At 37.1% G+C, this 19,288-nt stretch overlaps 1 protein-coding gene across 1 annotated transcript; it reads left to right on the top strand.

Moving 5' to 3' along the window:
• Positions 1-928: 928 nt before the first annotated feature.
• Positions 929-2,502, top strand: LOC145003438 (uncharacterized). The gene is made up of 2 exons (XM_078962557.1): positions 929-1,619; positions 1,989-2,502. The coding sequence occupies exons 1-2, from the start codon at positions 1,267-1,269 to the stop codon at positions 2,323-2,325; spliced, it is 690 nt and encodes a 229-aa protein (XP_078818683.1). The 5' UTR covers positions 929-1,266; the 3' UTR covers positions 2,326-2,502.
• The last annotated feature ends 16,786 nt before the right edge of the window (positions 2,503-19,288 follow it).

The following is a 19,288-nucleotide window of genomic DNA, read 5'->3' as shown; positions in this document are numbered from 1 at the left end:
AAGAAAAAAAGACCATTTTGCCTACCATGTGCGGATCACATGCCTCTATTTAACTGGACTAATGTTAAGAAATTTAACGGAAGGACTAAATGTGTGACAAAAAGATTAGATAGGGACTGTCCGTGTTAAAATTAAAAAAATGTATCCTTAATTCAAAACAATCAGTAAACCACAGGGACTGAAAATGTAATTTTATCTTGTGTTTATATGTAAAAAATGATCAATCCACCGTGGGAGAACGAAAATGAAGCGTGGCAAGGGAAGATGCTTGTTTGACTAGACATAGATCGATGAGAGAGAGTCACCAATTCAACCGATGAGGGGTCTTTTATGCAATATGAATAAACTATTGTTCAGGCATGAAAGACGCAATATCAAATCCATTTTGAATACTACTATATTTCAATACAACTCATCACTCCAAAGACTTTTCCATGGGATTCATTGCTGGCAATCACGTCTCATTGACCAAATCACCACCTGCAACAAAATTTTCCAAATTATTATACGCACCACATGACCAACACGATAAGGAAGAAAGATGGAACGTCTTAATTATGCGTTTGATGAGGTCAAATTAGGTATGATTGTATATAATATTCGTATTCAAAACATTAATATGTTCCTCAACCCACCATAACCAATTCAAGACAAACTGGATTTCCAATCATGGAGGGACTCATTCCGATGGTGTATAAGAGCATCAAAAGAAGCATGACTGTAAAGGGACGCTATCAAAGCTACAACATCAAAGAATTCTACCCAGATGGATACAATTATCACTACCCACAACAAGAAAATAAAGACAAGCCTCAAGTCGCCCCTACAAGAAGCAAGTCGACCCATGGGAATCTTGACGATAACAAGAAACTTATTCGATTCAGAAGCCATAGACTCCTCTCTTGCGTCACTGGTGGTGTCTAAAACACAAAAGTTATATACTTTGGTTATCGTTTGTTAATCTTGTTGTGTTCGTGTGTACATACATACTTTGTTTTGTTGTATATGCAACAAACATTAATTGTATAAATATATGTATAAGCTGTAAAAGAGCGTGATTGTGTGATACTTGCTGATATTTACTATGTTTGAAATGATGAGTTTTTGGAATATATTATGAGATTGGTTCAAGGAGGAACAAGGAGCGACATAAACAATATTACTTACAGTTTTAAATATCACAAAAAGCCAATCCTAGCATCACTCGCCGAAGTAATGTGTGTTGATATATAACAAGGTGACATTAATTAGTGAGATACCCAGATTATGGATCGAATAATCCCATTATGCAGCATCCTGATCATGATGAATCTGGTGGTGGTGAGCATGGGTGGTGGGATTGATTATGCGCCTCCAACACACAAATTAGAGAGCAAGAATTTATGCGACCAGTGTTCAACATGCGATCATAAGACCAAAACATGTCCAGCAAGTGAAGCCTACCCTCACATGACTGCTTTTGATGACACCCTTATTGCTGGAGCACTGCAGTCTGACTATGTTAATGCAAGTGATAGAGGTGTTTACTCGGTACCCAATGTTGTGGGTGGCCAGTCTTTGGAGTACAACGCCTATTTCGGATGGGAATCCACCTCCGGATCTGCTTCGGGTTATCATAGGTTAGTTTGTTGACTCAACCTTCTAATTCTTAGCCTTATTCTCAAGATCATGATTGTTGTAGTGTCCCACATCTGTTTTTCTTTATGTTTGTTCTCAGCTCCACAAATCTTGCATGATATCAGAGCCAATAAAAATTAGGAATAAAAAAACGGAAACCGCAAGTGACCATCTTTTTACGTCTTTTTCGGTTACAATTATCGAAAGAATCAAGTTTTCTTATGTAGTTAATTAGGACTTATTTTGTTAATCAATTGTCACTCTTTGGATTAGTGAGTTTATCAAATTTTAAGTCATTCTTTTGAAGAGAAAATGTAGGACTCCAGATATGTAACACTGACATTAATAAATGATAATTAATCTATGTGTAGGTTCAGTAACTATATGGATAAATGTTCAGGGGGTCAAAACTTCTTGACAGTTGACAAGCATGGTGAAGTGAAGCTCCGGTCTTTGACATCTTTGGAAAGCTTGGCTTTTGCAGATTGGAAATCGATTAATCCACCCAAGCATTTGAACCACAGGCAGTTTAGATTTTGGGTATCTCGGGCTACTGGAAAATGTCTCACAGTGTTTGGAGGTAAGACAAAGAAACGGGATTTGGGTGTAGCCGATTGCAAGTTTGATGGAGGAAATACGGGTCAACTATTTGCCTTTCGCTTCCATTATCACTATTCATTTTGTTGTTGTGGTCGCTACAATAGTTAAGCAAGGCATCTACTATTCCCGGTGAAATAATTAAAAGTGTGAATGGTATAATCCTGATGTAACATTAATTCTTGAAAAAGTCTCCTCTTGAGAACAAGTCAAGAAACATAATTTTATATGAATCGTCTTGAATTCCATCAAGTAGTATGAATAAATTTTGAAAATTCCACTTTGTAACTTATATGAGGTCCAACGTCTTTAGTCTTTAAAATTTTTGTGGCACAAACAGTTGACGGGGCCCAAATCTCTTTTTTGGTATTGGGCATCAGCCTTCCTGAGTTATTCTCAAACCAACGCCATCACAGATGCATGCTCAAAACCTTACCTTACCTATCTCAGGAGGATTGTTCATCCAATTAGGAATTTGGAAAGGGAAAATACCACAAATAGAAAAAAATAGGGGTGAATTTCTAAATTTAGTTATAAAATTTGATTTTTCAAGCTACAGACATAAATTCCGCGGAGGACCCTCCGCGGACCTCTGCGGAATGACGTCATCTCCGCGGACCAGTCAAAAGTATGATTTTTAGCCTTTAAAATAGTGTTCCGCGTAGGCTCTCTGCGGATACAATAAGAGCTCCGTGGAGTGAGTTGTTTGGAATCATAACTACAACCACGGAGACAGTTACGAGGAGCTCCGCGGAATGGGTGGTTGGAACGGCCATTTTGAAGGGTTTTTTGATTGAAAGTTTCTTTTTCATAGTTTTAGCTCCATTTGGTCGATAGATCAGTTCTTTTCGTTTGATTTTCCAAAAAAAAAAAAATGCGAGTCTTGTTATTTTATATACTGGGGTTTTTGGTAGATAACTAATGGGATTAACACCTACGTTAGACCAAAGTTTAACAACTTAGGTCTATTGCTTCCGCCAAATTTTGATCGTCGAATATTATTTGATTTGGTCAAAAGTAAGGCTAATGTGTTCAATAGTAATATATCATTGTCATTTCAACATTCGGTTCATGGGTATGTTATGAATATTTTGGACGAAGCAGATGTTCATCAACTCATAAATGTAATTTTTGAAATGAAGGAGATTGTGCATTTGTATTTAGAGGTGTTTCAGGGATTGATCAAACAGACAGAAGTGGTTTAGAAAGTTGTACCTTACAATGTTGAAAACGTTGTATCTGATAATGTTGAAGAGTGTCCAGAAGAAGAAATTGTGATAGTGAATACGGTGGAAGAAAAAGATTTATATGAGTTTGGAAGACTGACTGACAAAACTTTGTCAGACGGTGAAGAGTCAAATGAAGGATGGTCAGAAGACGAGTTCACAAACTGGAGAAAAGCTTCAGACATATTTTACGGTATGCCTCCCATACCAGATTGTCCTGATCCTATTGTTGAACCTGGACCATTTCATAGTTAGGTCCAAATGATGATATGTTTGTTCGTCAAACATATGATAACAAACATCAACTAATATTTGCTTTGAGTCTTAAAGCAACTAGAGAAAAGTTTCAGTTTAAGTCCAAACATTTTAACAAAAATCGTTATGAGGTATATTGTGAAATTGAGAACTGTTGTTGGCGTTTATATGCAAAACGCCTTGATCCCACTGATGAATTTGATATCAGGACTTTCAACAACGTGCATACTGTTGGATAAGGTGTCTAAGTCCATAACTATTTCTGGTATGTACTTGACCCGACCCGGCATGGTCAATTTGGGTTGCATGGCACCATGCAATTGGATAGACTAAATGAGAGAAATAACACTTGGAGATTATTAATATATTATAAGTTCTAATATATTAATAATATTATTTGATTAGTTTGATCAAGAATTAATTTAGAATTAATTAAGTGATCAAAAGATAACTAATTAAATATATGGGTTGATTATGTAAATCATCCATATCTTGTATAGTGGGCTAAAAGGCTCCATGGACTATCAAGTTGGGTTCCACCCATAGGATGCTCCATGGATGCTCCATGGGAGTTACAAACCCATGGGTCATGGAAATGAAGAGTCATGACACATTAGGGTTTAACCCTAGATGTGTCAACACTATATAAGTAACATGTTCTCCACCCAAAATCGGACACACTTAGAAACAAGAGGGCTTGGCCGATTTTGAAGAAGTGAGTATTCTCTCATAAGTTCTTCCAAGAGCATTTGGTGTTGTGTGAAGCATTTGAGGCATCACACTTGGGGTGCTAGGCTCACAAGGTTTCAAGGAACACAAGCAACAACAAGGTAAGTTATTCTATCTATACTTTAAGTTTAAATTGTTCCCCATGTATGCTAGATAGGAATATAACCTTGGAATTCAACTTTGCATGACAAATTAGACAAACATAGATCCAAGGTTATTAGGGTTGCATGTACACTTAGGAAGTGTTAGAATGCTCAAAACCCATCAATGGTATCAGAGCCTAGGCTTGTTTGTTCTTATTTGTGCTTAAAAGTTGAAAACAGAATCGGAAATTTTGCTGTCTGCGAATGGACTCGTCGAGTCTATAGGGGGGACTCGTCGAGTCCATGAGTATCTTCAACCAACTCGGCGAGTCAGTCTATGCACTTGGCGAGTAGGGTCGAATGAGTGCATAATTTCGATTCAGTTGCTGGAAAATGAATTAGAAACATTACCCTAAACTGTTTTGGTAATTGAAAACTTGTTTTTGGTGGTGTAATGTCTTTGCTAATTCATTTACAACAACTAGTTATCAAAATTACAAAGTTTTATGTAATTTTTGATTGTGTTCATATTCATGTTCTTGTTCTTATGATGTTTTAGATGATCATAGGAATTATTTGTAACCTATTTGGTAGTTTAATTCTTGATCATAATGTGTTTTAATGGAGTCCATAACTTATCCTTAAGTTATGGAAAACCAAGAGTCACACTTGAGTTAAAAACTATTAAGAAAACACAAGAGTTAGAAAAATGAAGAGTCTTCATTTTATTACTCTATTAAACTCATAAGTTACAAGAAATGAAAAGTTTTGAAAGTTACAAAACTTGCCCTCAAGTTATGGAACAAGTAAAGTTAAGTTAAAACTTTAAGTTCCAACCCCTAGAATTTTAAAAGTTAAAATTCAACCCTTATACTTATATTATGATAATTTAATAATTATATATATATGTATAAGAATAAAGTTGTCTTACCGCTAGTACGCCTCATTCACGAAGCCGGTCTATAAGGTGGGTATAAGGTTGTTGCCTATAAAATGGTGACTTAATGGGTGAATATTCTCACCCACCGCTTGCTTGACTGGTGGAGGGTCGTTAGCCGAACGGGTAAGACAAGGACTTATAAATTCTCATTCAAAGTATGATGAATATAATAAAGTAACTAAATGTGAATAAGGTGCTAATCCATGAAATTACACTTTACACTTTACACTTTGTCTAAGTCGTTGGTGGAGCGTGTGTGGTTAACCGGCACACTAACTTGGACTTAACAAGGTAGGTAAAGGGTGACTTAAGGTTTATTATAGTATCGGTGGAGCGTGTGTGGTTTACCGGCACATCGATTGAGTGATAAACTTTAAGGGTACCAAGTGATTTGCATGGTTACTTCACACCTCGTTTTGTGATCCTCGGCATCCCAGTCACAAAACCTGGAGGGCACTCCCGAGATTGAAACATGCCTTTGAAAAGTTCATTGGATCTCAAAGAATCTAGGAATTTCTAAAACCAATAGAAACTAAATATCTAATATTTCGGTTTTCGTGGTGGAAATTGGTGAATCGTCATTCACCTACCTTTCAAATATGGTATAGCTTAGATTACGGCATACCTCTTCTAAGTTATATTATATTGTGATTGGATCCTAGCCTTAATATTACATTTGGGTGTTTTATTAAGGACTCTCTTAAATCTAAACTAAACTTGTTCTTCTCTTTCAGATGTCTTCAAACAATGCTTCTGGCTCAAATCCTAATGGCTCCTTTACTCTTATGAGTTTGTGCGGGAAAGTCACCTTTGATGGATCCAACTTCAATAAATGGATCAGAAACATCAGGATGATTACCCGCTACGAGGACAAAGAATATGTCCTTGACAAGGAGCTTAAGGAAATTGACGAGTCCACTGCAACTCCCCAGGAGATCGCTGACTTTCATACTCATGAAAGAGATGCAACCAAGGTGGCTTGCATCATGTTGGCCACCATGACAGCTGAACTCCAAAAGTCTTATGAAGACTTCTACCCTTATGAAATGCACCAAGATTTGATGGAAAGATACCATCAAAGTGCACGACAAGAGAGGTACGAAGTCATCTGCTCCATGATAACAACCATGATGAAGGACGGAGAGTCCGTCACGAGCCACATGCAGAAAATGCAAAGGTATGTGGATCGTTTGCTGAAGCTCAATGTGAACTTCCCTGAGGAGCTTGCAATAGATATCATTTTGCACTCCTTACCATCGTGCTATGATCAATTCCGCATGACATATCACATAAACAAGGAAGAGGTCACGCTCAGCAAACTTCAGGGACTTCTCAAGACCGCAGAAACAGGTCTTAAGGGGAAGTTGGTTGCTATCACTCCTACTCCAGACTCAACTCCGGTCTTGGCAATCGGGCAGAGTCGAGGGAGGAAGAGAAAGAGATCTTCAAAGGGTACCAAGGTTCGGACCCTTGATGGCTCTTCTTCAAGTGGAACCAAGAAAGGTTTCATTACTCCTTCTTCTGACCCAAAAGAGGCTGAATGCTTCTATTGCCATGAAAAAGCTCATTGGAAGCGGAACTGCCCAAAGTACCAGCAAGATGTAAAGGATGGGAAAGTCAAACCCAACCATGCAGGTATTTACACTATCATTTCTAATAACTCACCCCATTCGAAATCTTGGGTCCTTGATACCGGTTGCGGTATTCATATTTGTTGTGACTTGCAGGGACTAGGAAGAAGTGAGAATGTGGAGCAAGGAAGAATAAACTTAATCATGGGGAATAGGAAAGTTACACCTGTCACCAAGATTGGAGTTTATACTTTATCGCTAAGTAGTGGGTTAAATTTAGATTTGAATAAATGTTGTTATTCGCCAGAAATGGCAAGAAATATTATTTCCTTTCATGCATTGTACAAACAAGGTTTCACCTTTTCGTTTGATAATGAAGTTGGTTCGATTAATGCTTTCTTTAATAATGTACTTTATTCTAAAGCATTACCTTGTGATGGTGTGTATGAAGCTGTATCTATTGTAGATAACTCAGGAAATAATGTTTTGTGTATTGATTCTCCTAATAATAATAACTTGGATAAAGCGTCATTATGGCACTGTCGTCTTGGACATATAAGCAAGAAACGCATAGGCCAACTCCAAAAGGATGGAGTCTTGGAGTCGTTTGACCTAAAGTCAAATGATAGTTGCGAATCATGCTTACTTGGAAAAATGACAAAGTCACCCTTCACAGGCTCGTGTGAAAGGGGTGAAGGTTTGTTGGACCTTATACACACGGATGTGTGTGGACCATTCAAACATGCCACAAGAGATGCTAATCGTTATTACTTGACTTTTACTGATGATTACAGTAGATATGGATATGTCTATTTAATCAAGCATAAGTCAGAGACTTTCGAGAAGTTTAAGGAATTTAAACAGGAAGTCGAGAATCAATTGGGCAGGAACATTAAGATGCTTCGATCCGATCGAGGTGGTGAGTATCTTAGTTCAGAGTTCCTCGACTATCTAAAGGAATGTGGGATTGTCTCACAATTGACACCTCCCAGGACACCACAGTTGAATGGTGTGGCTGAGAGGCGTAATCGAACCTTGTTGGACATGGTTCGTTCCATGATGAGTCGAGCTTCGCTACCAATCTCATTCTGGGGGTATGCCTTAGAGACTGCCGCCCATATCCTTAATCTAGTCCCTACAAAGAAAGTTGCCAAAACTCCTCACGAGATGTGGACTGGTAAAGTACCTAAACTAGACCACATCAAGATTTGGGGATGCGAGGCTTTCGTGAGACGCGAGACTCATGATAAGCTCGAACCCCGAAGCGAGAGGTGTATTTTCATCGGCTACCCACAGCAATCCTTTGGTTACCTCTTCTACAGACCTAGTGACAATGTGGTCTTTGTAGCAAGAAGAGGAGTCTTTCGAGAAAGAGAGTTTATAAGCCAAGGAGACAGTGGGAGGCAAGTTGATCTTGAAGAAATTCAAGAGTCAAGTGGTGAAGGAACTTCAAACTCTAGCCCTCAACTTGAGGAGGAAACTCCTGTTGAGCCAATTGACGAATCTGTACCTCTGAGGCGTTCCACGAGAGTTAGGAGTGCACTTGAGCATTACTATGGATTCCATATTACTGCAGAAGGTGAGACACTTATTAGTGATGAGACACTAGTAAGTCAAGATGACCCTAACAGCTACGAGGAAGCCATGGCGGGCCCCGAGTCTGCTAAATGGAAAGAGGCTATGGATAGCGAGATACAATCCATGTATGACAATCAAGTTTGGAACTTGGTTGAGAATGTACCAGGTCGAAAGACTGTAGGGTGCAAATGGGTCTTCAAGAAGAAGACCGGCATGGATGGTAAAGTACACACTTATAAGGCTAGACTGATTGCAAAGGGCTTCTCTCAAATTCCTGGAGTGGATTATGATGAGACCTTTTCTCCGGTAGCCAAGATTAAGTCTATTCGGGTTCTGTTAGCCATAGCCGCATTTCATGACTATGAAATTTGGCAAATGGATGTCAAAACCGCTTTCCTTAATGGGAAGTTGGCTGAAGATGTTTACATGAGTCAACCAGAGGGTTTTGTCAGCAACAAGTACCCTAATAGAGTGTGTAAGCTTGAGAAATCCATTTATGGATTAAAGCAAGCACCTCGCAGATGGAATCTTTGCTTTGATGAAAAGGTCAAGGAATTTGGCTTTTCTAGAAGTGAAGATGAATCTTGTGTATATGTCAAGGCTAGTGGGAGTATAGTTAGCTTTTTGGTATTGTATGTGGATGACATACTACTCATAGGAAACGACATTCCAACCTTGCAGGAAGTAAAGTCCTGGCTTGGAAAGTGTTTCGCTATGAAGGACCTTGGTGAAGCTGCCTATATTTTGGGAATAAGGATCTTGAGAGATCGGAGTAAAAGACTAATTGGACTTAGTCAAAGTACCTACTTGGAGAAGGTTCTAAAGAGATTCAGAATGCAAGACTCCAAGAAAGGAGAGTTGCCCATCTAGAGTAGCGCCAAGCTGAGTAAGACACAAAGCCCTAGCACTGAGGCTGAGATAGCAGAAATGAGTCGAGTACCTTATGTTTCGGCTGTAGGTTCGATCATGTATGCTATGACGTGTACTCGACCTGATGTAGCCTTTGCCTTGAGCATGGTTAGCAGGTTTCAGGGGAACCCTGGCAAGGCACACTGGACTGCGGTAAAGAATATTCTCAAGTACCTATGAAGGACTAAGGACTGGGTCCTTACCCTCGGTGGGAGTGATGACTTGAGAGTTGTAGGGTATAGTGATGCTAGCTTCCAGACTGATAGGGATAACTTCCGCTCTCAGTCGGGCTGGGTCTTTACCCTAAATGGAGGAGCAATTTCTTGGAAGAGTTCCAAGCAAGAGACAGTGGCAGATTCTACTTGTGAATCAGAGTATATTGCAGCTAGCGAGGCAGCAAAGGAGGCTTTATGGCTGAGGAACTTCATTGGAGACCTTGGAGTTGTACCAGCTATTAAAGAGCCAATGGAAATTTTCTGTGATAGTGAAAGTGCTGTTGCCTTAGCCAAGGAACCAAGGGATCACGGAAGATCCAGACACATCGACAGAAAATACCATTTCATCAGACATCGGATCGAAGAAGGACTCCTCGTGGCAAAGAGGGTATCATCAGATGAGAATCCGGCAGATCCCCTCACGAAGGGACTGACTCGGGTTAAGCATCTCCAGCATGCTCGGAGCATAGGGCTGAAGGATGATATTAGATTTAGTAGTTAGATAACCTTGAAATTTGTAAAGTGTAATTGACATTTGATGATGAATAAAAGTGTTTTATTTATGAGTAAAGTGTTACTATCTCTTGTCGATCATTTACTATATTTCTTTTGCATGTTTTGACTTCTAGAATAATTTTGTTTGGTATAACATATTATTCAAACCTCCACAGTCGGTCATATGTCGGAAGTAGGTATGAATCAAGACTGTCATGTTTGGTTGTAGAGGTCTGGGACAAGGCTACAACAATCATGAGTGCTCATAAGTTCTGAGCATTGGACTCAACCCACGCTCACTGGAATCACTTCATGGAATTCTATCTCGAGTGATCGTGAGACGGTAATATCATATAAATCTTTAAACCTAGAGATATGATTTGTTACTTACAAGTTGGCTATGCATTGATTGTACGAAAAACGCATTGGTAACTCGATGTTATAAAATCGCGCTCTTATGTGTAATTCAATGAGTAGTAGAACAAACATATGAGTCGAAGTTTATCTGTTCCTTCTTGGATTAGAAGCTAATATCTGGGCCCCTCGATGATTTTGTTTTGACCTATGTACCGGGCCCGGTCAAAACTAAATTGATGTGTTCAATGAAGTTCTTTGTCAAACAAATCGGAAATCGGGAAACAAATGTTGGACAATAAGTAAGACATTGTTCCATGTATTTGTCCGACTAATATCTAGAACGGAGGATTATATGATCACTTATCTTAAATGGTGTACCATCATCTTCTCAGTTTTGAGAAACCTTGAAAAGAGCTACGATTGCCGATCGGTTCCTGAAGTCATACTTGCAGTAATAGTTATTAGACTTATCCAAGTGGGAGACTGTTGGATAAGGTGTCTAAGTCCATAACTATTTCTGGTATGTACTTGACCCGACCCGACATGGTCCATTTGGGTTGCATGGCACCATGCAATTGGATAGACTAAATGAGAGAAATAACACTTGGAGATTATTAATATATTATAAGTTCTAATATATTAATAATATTATTTGATTAGTTTGATCAAGAATTAATTTAGAATTAATTAAGTGATCAAAAGATAACTAATTAAATATATGGGTTGATTATGTAAATCATCCATATCTTGTATAGTGGGCTAAAAGGCTCCATGGACTATCAAGTTGGGTTCCACCCATAGGATGTTCCATGGATGCTCCATGGGAGTTACAAACCCATGGGTCATGGAAATGAAGAGTCATGACACATTAGGGTTTAACCCTAGATGTGTCAACACTATATAAGTAACATGTTCTCCACCCAAAATCGGACACACTTAGAAACAAGAGGGCTTGGCCGATTTTGAAGAAGTGAGTATTCTCTCATAAGTTCTTCCAAGAGCATTTGGTGTTGTGTGAAGCATTTGAGGCATCACACTTGGGGTGCTAGGCTCACAAGGTTTCAAGGAACACAAGCAACAACAAGGTAAGTTATTCTATCTATACTTTAAGTTTAAATTGTTCCCCATGTATGCTAGATAGGAATATAACCTTGGAATTCAACTTTGCATGACAAATTAGACAAACATAGATCCAAGGTTATTAGGGTTGCATGTACACTTAGGAAGTGTTAGAATGCTCAAAACCCATCACATACATGTTCATCATTACAGATACACCTTAACCATAAGCATGCTAATAAAAAAGTGATGGTACTATATTGCATGACATTATGGGAAAAACTCGTTCCGAGGTTTGGAGGCTAATGAAATATCAAGGGATTTGAATGCTTTGCTGGAAATTAATGTAGATTACAAACAAGCTTGGCCTGCAAAACAATATACTATGGAACTGTTGTTGGGATCCTCTGAAGAATATTTTTCCAAACTAACTATTTTTTTTTCACAATTTAAAGAGGCATAATCCCGGTACAGTGGCTTATATTCAAACAGATTTTGAAGATTGTTCCGAGTGTTGTTTTTATGCCATTAGGAGCATGGTAAATACAGAAAACTTATTGTTATTTAATATATAATTTTATAAGCAAACTATGGAGTGTTTATGTGCTCCATTTTAATATATTGCAGATATGAGCATTCAAACGTTTTTGTCGTAAAGTAATAATTATGGATGGTGCCCATTTGAAGGGTGATTTTAAGGAAATCATATTACATGCAGTAGCTATGGATGGGAACAACCAGATACTGCCCCTTACGCATGGAATATGCAAAAATAAGGGTGGCCTTACTTGGACATGGTTTCATGAAAAGTTGTATGAATGTGTTGGTGATTGTCAAGAATTGAATTTTGTCACTGATAGGGCCGATGCAATTCGGGTTAGTATTGAAAATGTTTTCCTACATGCTCATCATGGCGTGTGCGCTTTTCATCTACTAGGAAACATAGTACACTGGTTTGGGAAAAATGATAAAACAAAAGTGTTGTTTTGGAGGCTTGTGAAAGCTTACAAAAGAAATGTTTTTGAAGAATTGTGGTATAGATTTAGTTCTACTAGGCCGCAAGTAGTAGCGTATCTAAATTTAATTCCCCGTGCTAAGTGTACTAGAGCATATTCGCTGTCGAAATTGTACGATTACATGACCTCAAACAGTGTAGAGTCCGTGAATGCTTTATCTGTAGATGCAAGGAAGATGCCTATAATACCCCTTCTTGAGTTCTTCCGCCGTCTTTCACAGGAATGGTTAACAAACGTCACATCGGAGGAGGTATGAATTTAATTTGGAATTTAATTAGGTCGAATAATAAGTTAATTATATATATCTTCTTTACAGGGAAACGTTCAACAGTGCTAACCGAGTGGGCTGAAAAAGTTGTTAGTAAAAATGAAGTGCGTACGAAAGGATGGTCCATTTCTGGTGTTCAGATGCAATATATCAACTTCATGATTTCAAACATGGTGGCACAGTTGATCAGAGCCAAGATACTTGTACATGAAAATATTGGGAAGGAACTGGGTTGCCTTGTGGTCATGTCATAATGGTCTTAAAGCACTTGAAAAAAACTAACTTCGGACATGTGGCTATAGATGCTTACAAAATGGAAATATACCGAAGTACGTATGAGGAGCCGGTTTACCCCCTTCCAAAACCGTGTGATTGGGAGATTCCTGCTGAGAAGATGGTTGTTAAACCCCCGATAATGGATACACATCAAGCTGGTAGACCAAGAAACAGAAATCGTATCCCGTCACAAGGTGATGAACCTATAGTAAGAAGGTGTAGTATATGTGATAGTACTACACATAATGCAACGATTTGTCCGGCATTGGTCCCAAAGAAACAAAAAAAGGCTACAAACAGTAGTGCAACATCAGGTAGTAACACAAAAGGGTAAGGGAAAAGGATAGATGAGACTCAGAAGACTCTCGATACACACGGGACACAAGAGACGCGTTGGACGAGTGGGATGCAGAGACAAGACTATTGTTCAACGTTTGATTTGAATGATTGATGTTGTATTTATAATTAATTATGTTTTGTTTTAGAGGACACTAATTTGTGTATTTTAAAATGGTGTGTTTATTTTAAAGATGATGGGTAATATTATGATTATAGTAGTGCATAATTACTAGTACAATAATAACAACCGCACATCATACGCGAAGTATATTTCCAGAAATACGTACCCCATGCAAACCTACAATTTTCAATTTATTTATTATAATTAGTGAATTGCATACTATTGCGGGAATGCCTGTTCCAATCATCTATATTATCAACAAGCTTGTATATTGCTGCAGGAATGCCCGTTTTAACGTCCCGTCCGTGTAGACCCTTCAACATAAAAACAACCTGGATAAGCATCACAACATCTTCATCTTGTAGTGCCAAATAATTCAGGGACATAATAAAGTCTTCTAAAATTTTCAGCTACAGATGTGCATCAGAAATCCCTGGGAACAACCGAGCATAGAGATTTGAATTTGACTGGCCCTTTTCGTCATGGTGTAAATCCACATAAAGACTAACTTTTAAACCACAAATCAAAATATATTCAGTTTCACCAAAACCCAACTGGATCCCCTCTACATCAAACAAAAACCTCCCCATCAAATATTTGTTGACACCTTACTTCGTGCAACATCATCTTATGCACAAGTAAGGGATCACCATGTGGGATATGCATTCTTAAGAATATTCCAAAAGGGGGAAGTTGCGAATAATACTCGTTGTGATTGTGTTAGGCGCAGAAAATAGCCTTTAATGATAGTCCACACCACAACTTTCAAAGCTAAATCCGCTTTTTCATTAAGATCTTCGTGTTACACAACAATAAAAAAATTATTATTTTATTTCAAAAATTACTAATTGAAAAAACTAAAATAATATTATTCCATTATGAAATAAATAGAAACATAATTATAACCAGAAAAATAAAAAATGTGCAAAAACCATCACTCCGCAGAGGCTAGAGCTCATTCCGCAGAGGCCTCTCTGCGGAGTGACATCTAGCTTACATGGAGGTTGCAATGTTGGAAACACATCACTCCGTGGAGAAGCCTATGCGGACTGACGTCCCCCTCCGTGAAATGGATCATTCGTAATTTGAATCATATTCTGTCAAACTAAAAATCCTTAATCTGTATACATTTTCAACTTCAATCAAATGGGTTTTCCTCTAATTTGAATCGTATTCGACATTAACAATGAGATGAGAATGTGAGAAGTACCCGGGAACCGTATCCATCCTCCATTACATCGGGGAATTCGGGATCCATCGGTGAAGGAAACACCTCTGTGACTTGATTTCGCCGGAGTTGAAGTCGTCGCCGGAGTTGAAGTCTTCGATCAAAGTTTGGAGGAGCCGATGTAGACGGTGGACAAGCAACGGGGATCAGTGGAGACCAAAAGAGGACCCCTTCATTTTTCTCAAAAAAATAGGATGGAAATTACCAATTTACCCCTGCTTCGCGGAGAATTCATGGTTCCGCGGAGGTCCGCGGAGGGTCCTCGGCGGAATGCGTGTCTATATCTGGAAAAAACGTTTTTTATGACTAAATTTATAAATTTACACCCATCTTTTGTCTATTAAAGGTATTTTCCGATTTTGAGACTTCTTTTTAGTGGGATTTTGTCGTACAATCTGGAAGTGTAGGTACAACCGTTTAATAACTCAAATATTAGGTCTTTGTGAGTCAATTCATTAATCATTTTAAGCAATTAGACAACTGTACCTATGGTTATATTTAACTCTGGCTCACACTAAGTTATAGTCTGGAAAGGGAAGAAAAACGCACTAATTACCAAATTATTTGGTTAATATGTGGTCTGTACAAGTAAGTCATCGAGAATCCGACCATAACTGGACTTGAATATTCAACCTCTTAGTGGAGAAACATTTTTTTTTTCAAATATCGGACAAGGGCCTTTGGTGGAGAACCAATTATTTCAAAAACAAAAATATGTATTTAATAAAAAGGAAAATTTCATCAATATCATTCTAGAACTTTATAAATTTTAAAATTTTAATATTACCTATATTTTATTTTAAAATTCTATTGCGCGTATATATATATATATATATATATATATATATATATATATATATATATATATATATATATATATATATATATATCCAAATTCACTTTTTAATTAAAATTAATGTAATATAATATTAAAAAACTTATCTAAATTCACAATTATATATGGTGTTACCAAAATACTCTTCCTAAATGAAATATTAAATTTATATTTGAATTATTTATGTTGACATATAACCAAAAAATTGTATATAAAGTTTCTAAGGCATCCAAGTTTAATTGTTTAACATGATATAGCAACGTCTAAATATGCATCCATATATTGATTTTTTTGAGAAGCTGTTAAAATAAATAATGGTTAAATTTACAAACTAACATTTTGTTAATTAAAATAACAACATTTGTAGATATATGTGTAAAAGGGAATTGTAGGTAAACTTGGAGATTATAAAAGAGTGCAATGTGTTCAGTTAGATATATACCTGGGTTAACACGCGTATCCTTCGGGTTGAAGATGACCAAGATACTTACGGTCAAGAGTTGTTGTTCAGGTCATTCATTCAATCACTCTTCTTCTTTGTTTCATACACTTTCTCTCTCGTTTTGAAGATCTCTTGTTATTAGGGTTTTCTCCATAGTGTTAACATGATCTATCATTTGTTCTTGATCTTGTTCTAGGTTAGGATTGAGAGATTCATTGTTGAGAGTAGTGTAGGTTTATGTAGTGAGGTTTGCATTGTAAGTACTTAAAAACCACCTGTATGTTAATCCTCAAATGATATAATAGATAGTGATGTTGTGAAATTGAGTTCTTACTAGTTTTTACATGGTATCACAGCTTTAGTGCTCCGATTCTCATCTCAGTGTGACTGTCGATGCTTTGTTTTTCGTCGAGTCAAGGTGACTGTTCTAAATCCCGATTCTTTCTAGTTGTTTTCTATTGATGTTCATAATCTATCTTTTCGTCTAGTTTTCTTGTTGAAAACTAGATCTACCTACAGATCGTGTAAGATTAGGGTTTTATTTGTCCATTGCAAACAATAGCTTCTTGATCTTGGTTACTGCGAGTTTTTTTTTTGTTCTTGCCTTGCAGATTCAGAAGAAGAACTATTTGTTCTACATCCTACTCGAGTGAAGGCCTTCTCTTCTACTGGATCGGTCGGTCAATCTCATAAGATTTGAAATAACTCACTAAGGGTCGGATTTGATTACTGATAAAGCTTAGTTGAGAACGAATCTGAGAGCTGATCGGTTATACTGGTTGTGTTCTCTTCTAATCTCGTTGTGAGGTTTTCTTGTTCCTTATTTCTTCTTTTATTGTTCTGGAGTTCTTTGTTTTCTTTCTAAATACGAGTTGTTATCTTTTTTTCACTTGGTGATTGCTTGTCTTGGGTCCCGATGTCATACGCCAAAACTGGAACGGCGAAAACGTTCTGGGGCGAAGGACGTCATGTACATTATCACAACACAAAATAATAGTAAATAACCAAACAACATCATCCATTTTCATTAATAATATATTGTAATACAAGTGTTCTATATAGTTTATAAGACACCAAAAATATAAATCAAAATAAACGATGAGTGTTGAATGTGCTCCATCTTCTCAAAAGCTGACATCGGTACCTGTCTACTGATGGCCTGAGAATACAAGTTATTTTGAAAGAGTTTATCAGCTTTAAAGCTGGTGAGCTCATAAGCATTTTAGTGTCATTGTTTGTATCAAAATGTTTGTAACAGTGTTTGAAGTATAAGTTTGTAAATATTTGTAGTAAGAGTTTGTGAATGTTTGTAAATATTTGTTAATGTTTGTATCTCCTAGAAAATCCTATATTTTCTACTAAAAGTAGCCTTCTATCAAGGCCCGACTGTTTTGTAAGTTTTTTTCTTATAAAAGTGAGTAATTTTCCTAAGTGTGACTATCATTAAAAAAATGTAGTTTATACATTACCGTTTATGTGAGAAGGTCACAAGGTGAATGCAATGGGAAAATAATATAGTACTGTAGTGTTGTATTATAGTAACTACTCTTATACTAACTACCTTAAACCGGTTATCAAAGAAAGTATAATGTAATATGATTGTAACCATACTTGATCGACCTAATAAAACACGACGCTCGAAGACATCGAAATGGTATGACATTCATCACCTGAATATCTATAGGTACCACTGTTGCTAGCAGCACGGTGTAGGACAATCAGTCCAGTATAGATTTATACACGAATTCATGCTCTCCTTTCAGAAGACTCTGATTGCAAAACGATCCATAGCAGTGATGCCATGCCTCGAAGTAGTGACTCACATTTATGTTATAGAAATCTTGTATATGTATTGTATGTACAAGTGTAATGTGTGTTCTCTCTGTCTAGTATATAGTATGCTCTCTTTGTTTCTTATCATAATATGTTCTCTTGTATAGTGTATAATATGTATTATTTCTTCTTATAGTATTCTATATCTATTCCTCTTTATAGTATATTTGTTATGTTTCTCATAATAGTATGTATCAACTCATGTATGAACTCTCTTTGTATGTTTCATTGTACTAGAAATAGTGAGTAGTAACTTCCTAAACTATACCTATTATAGCTTACTAGTAGAGTTGTTTGTATAACTGACTGTATTGAACTGAGATAAAAGCCTTTATATCTATACATATATACATAATATATAACTAAAGATCCAATGACACTCGGACAAACAACAGGGTACTCTAAGTCCACAACCTAACAAGGAATAGGAAATAAAGTGAGTTATTAGTCCTAAGTCCTTCAAACCTTACTTATATAACTATATTCGTATTAGACGTGGTTTTGACATTATATAAGTTTGAAAGCTGTAAAGAAAATGGTTTGGAATATAATAGTAACTTTGGTAAAGAGTTTAACATGTAGAAGAGTTTAATGAACAGTTTAAAGTAGTTTGCTTAGTAAAACAGTTAAAAGCATAGTAAATATATTTGTTTGATAGTTATTAATCACATGTGATTGATACAATAACTATAATGTTTCAACTTGTATTCCCCCTCATAAAAGCATTTAAAATCATTTAAAAAGTTGATTAAGGGGTATGAACTCACGTGTACTAAGTAGATTGGATGAACAAGTGGTATAGGATGCTAGGTGTCAAGTGAAGACTTGAGCACACACACGGATCCTAGTTAGCACATAATGACACATATATGAATCTAATTATTGATTAAATAACAAATTAAGCAAGTGTAGACACCCTTGAACATGGAAAACACTTTGATTCAAGTGTTATAAGTACAAAAGGGTTGCATCTAAGGGTTTTAGGGCTTTACCTTGGAGTTTACGACCTAAGTGTAAACTCCCCATGAGTTCACAGCCAAGGGTTTGCGGCCCTAATGAGTTTACGACCGTAAAATCATGGTAACTTGGACCATTTTGATGTTTAAGGTCCTTTACTCAATTTGGAAGTGTTCTAGACCTAGTTCTAAGGCTAAGGAAAGAGTTGTGGCAACTTTGCACCAATCATTAGGGTTTACGACCAAGGGAGATTGCCTTGGCCGTAAACACCCTTTGTTCTTGCTTTCATGGTGTTTTCAAGTCCTTAATTCATCAATCTAACTAACAAGCATTTATAGGAGG

Source organism: Lactuca saligna, chromosome 6, assembly GCF_052625555.1.
Source record: "Lactuca saligna cultivar CGN05327 chromosome 6, ASM5262555v1, whole genome shotgun sequence".
In the NCBI taxonomy this organism is placed as follows: Eukaryota; Viridiplantae; Streptophyta; class Magnoliopsida; order Asterales; family Asteraceae; genus Lactuca; species Lactuca saligna.
Note: the sequence above shows the minus strand (reverse complement) of the source record. Positions and strands in the feature narration are given on the sequence as shown.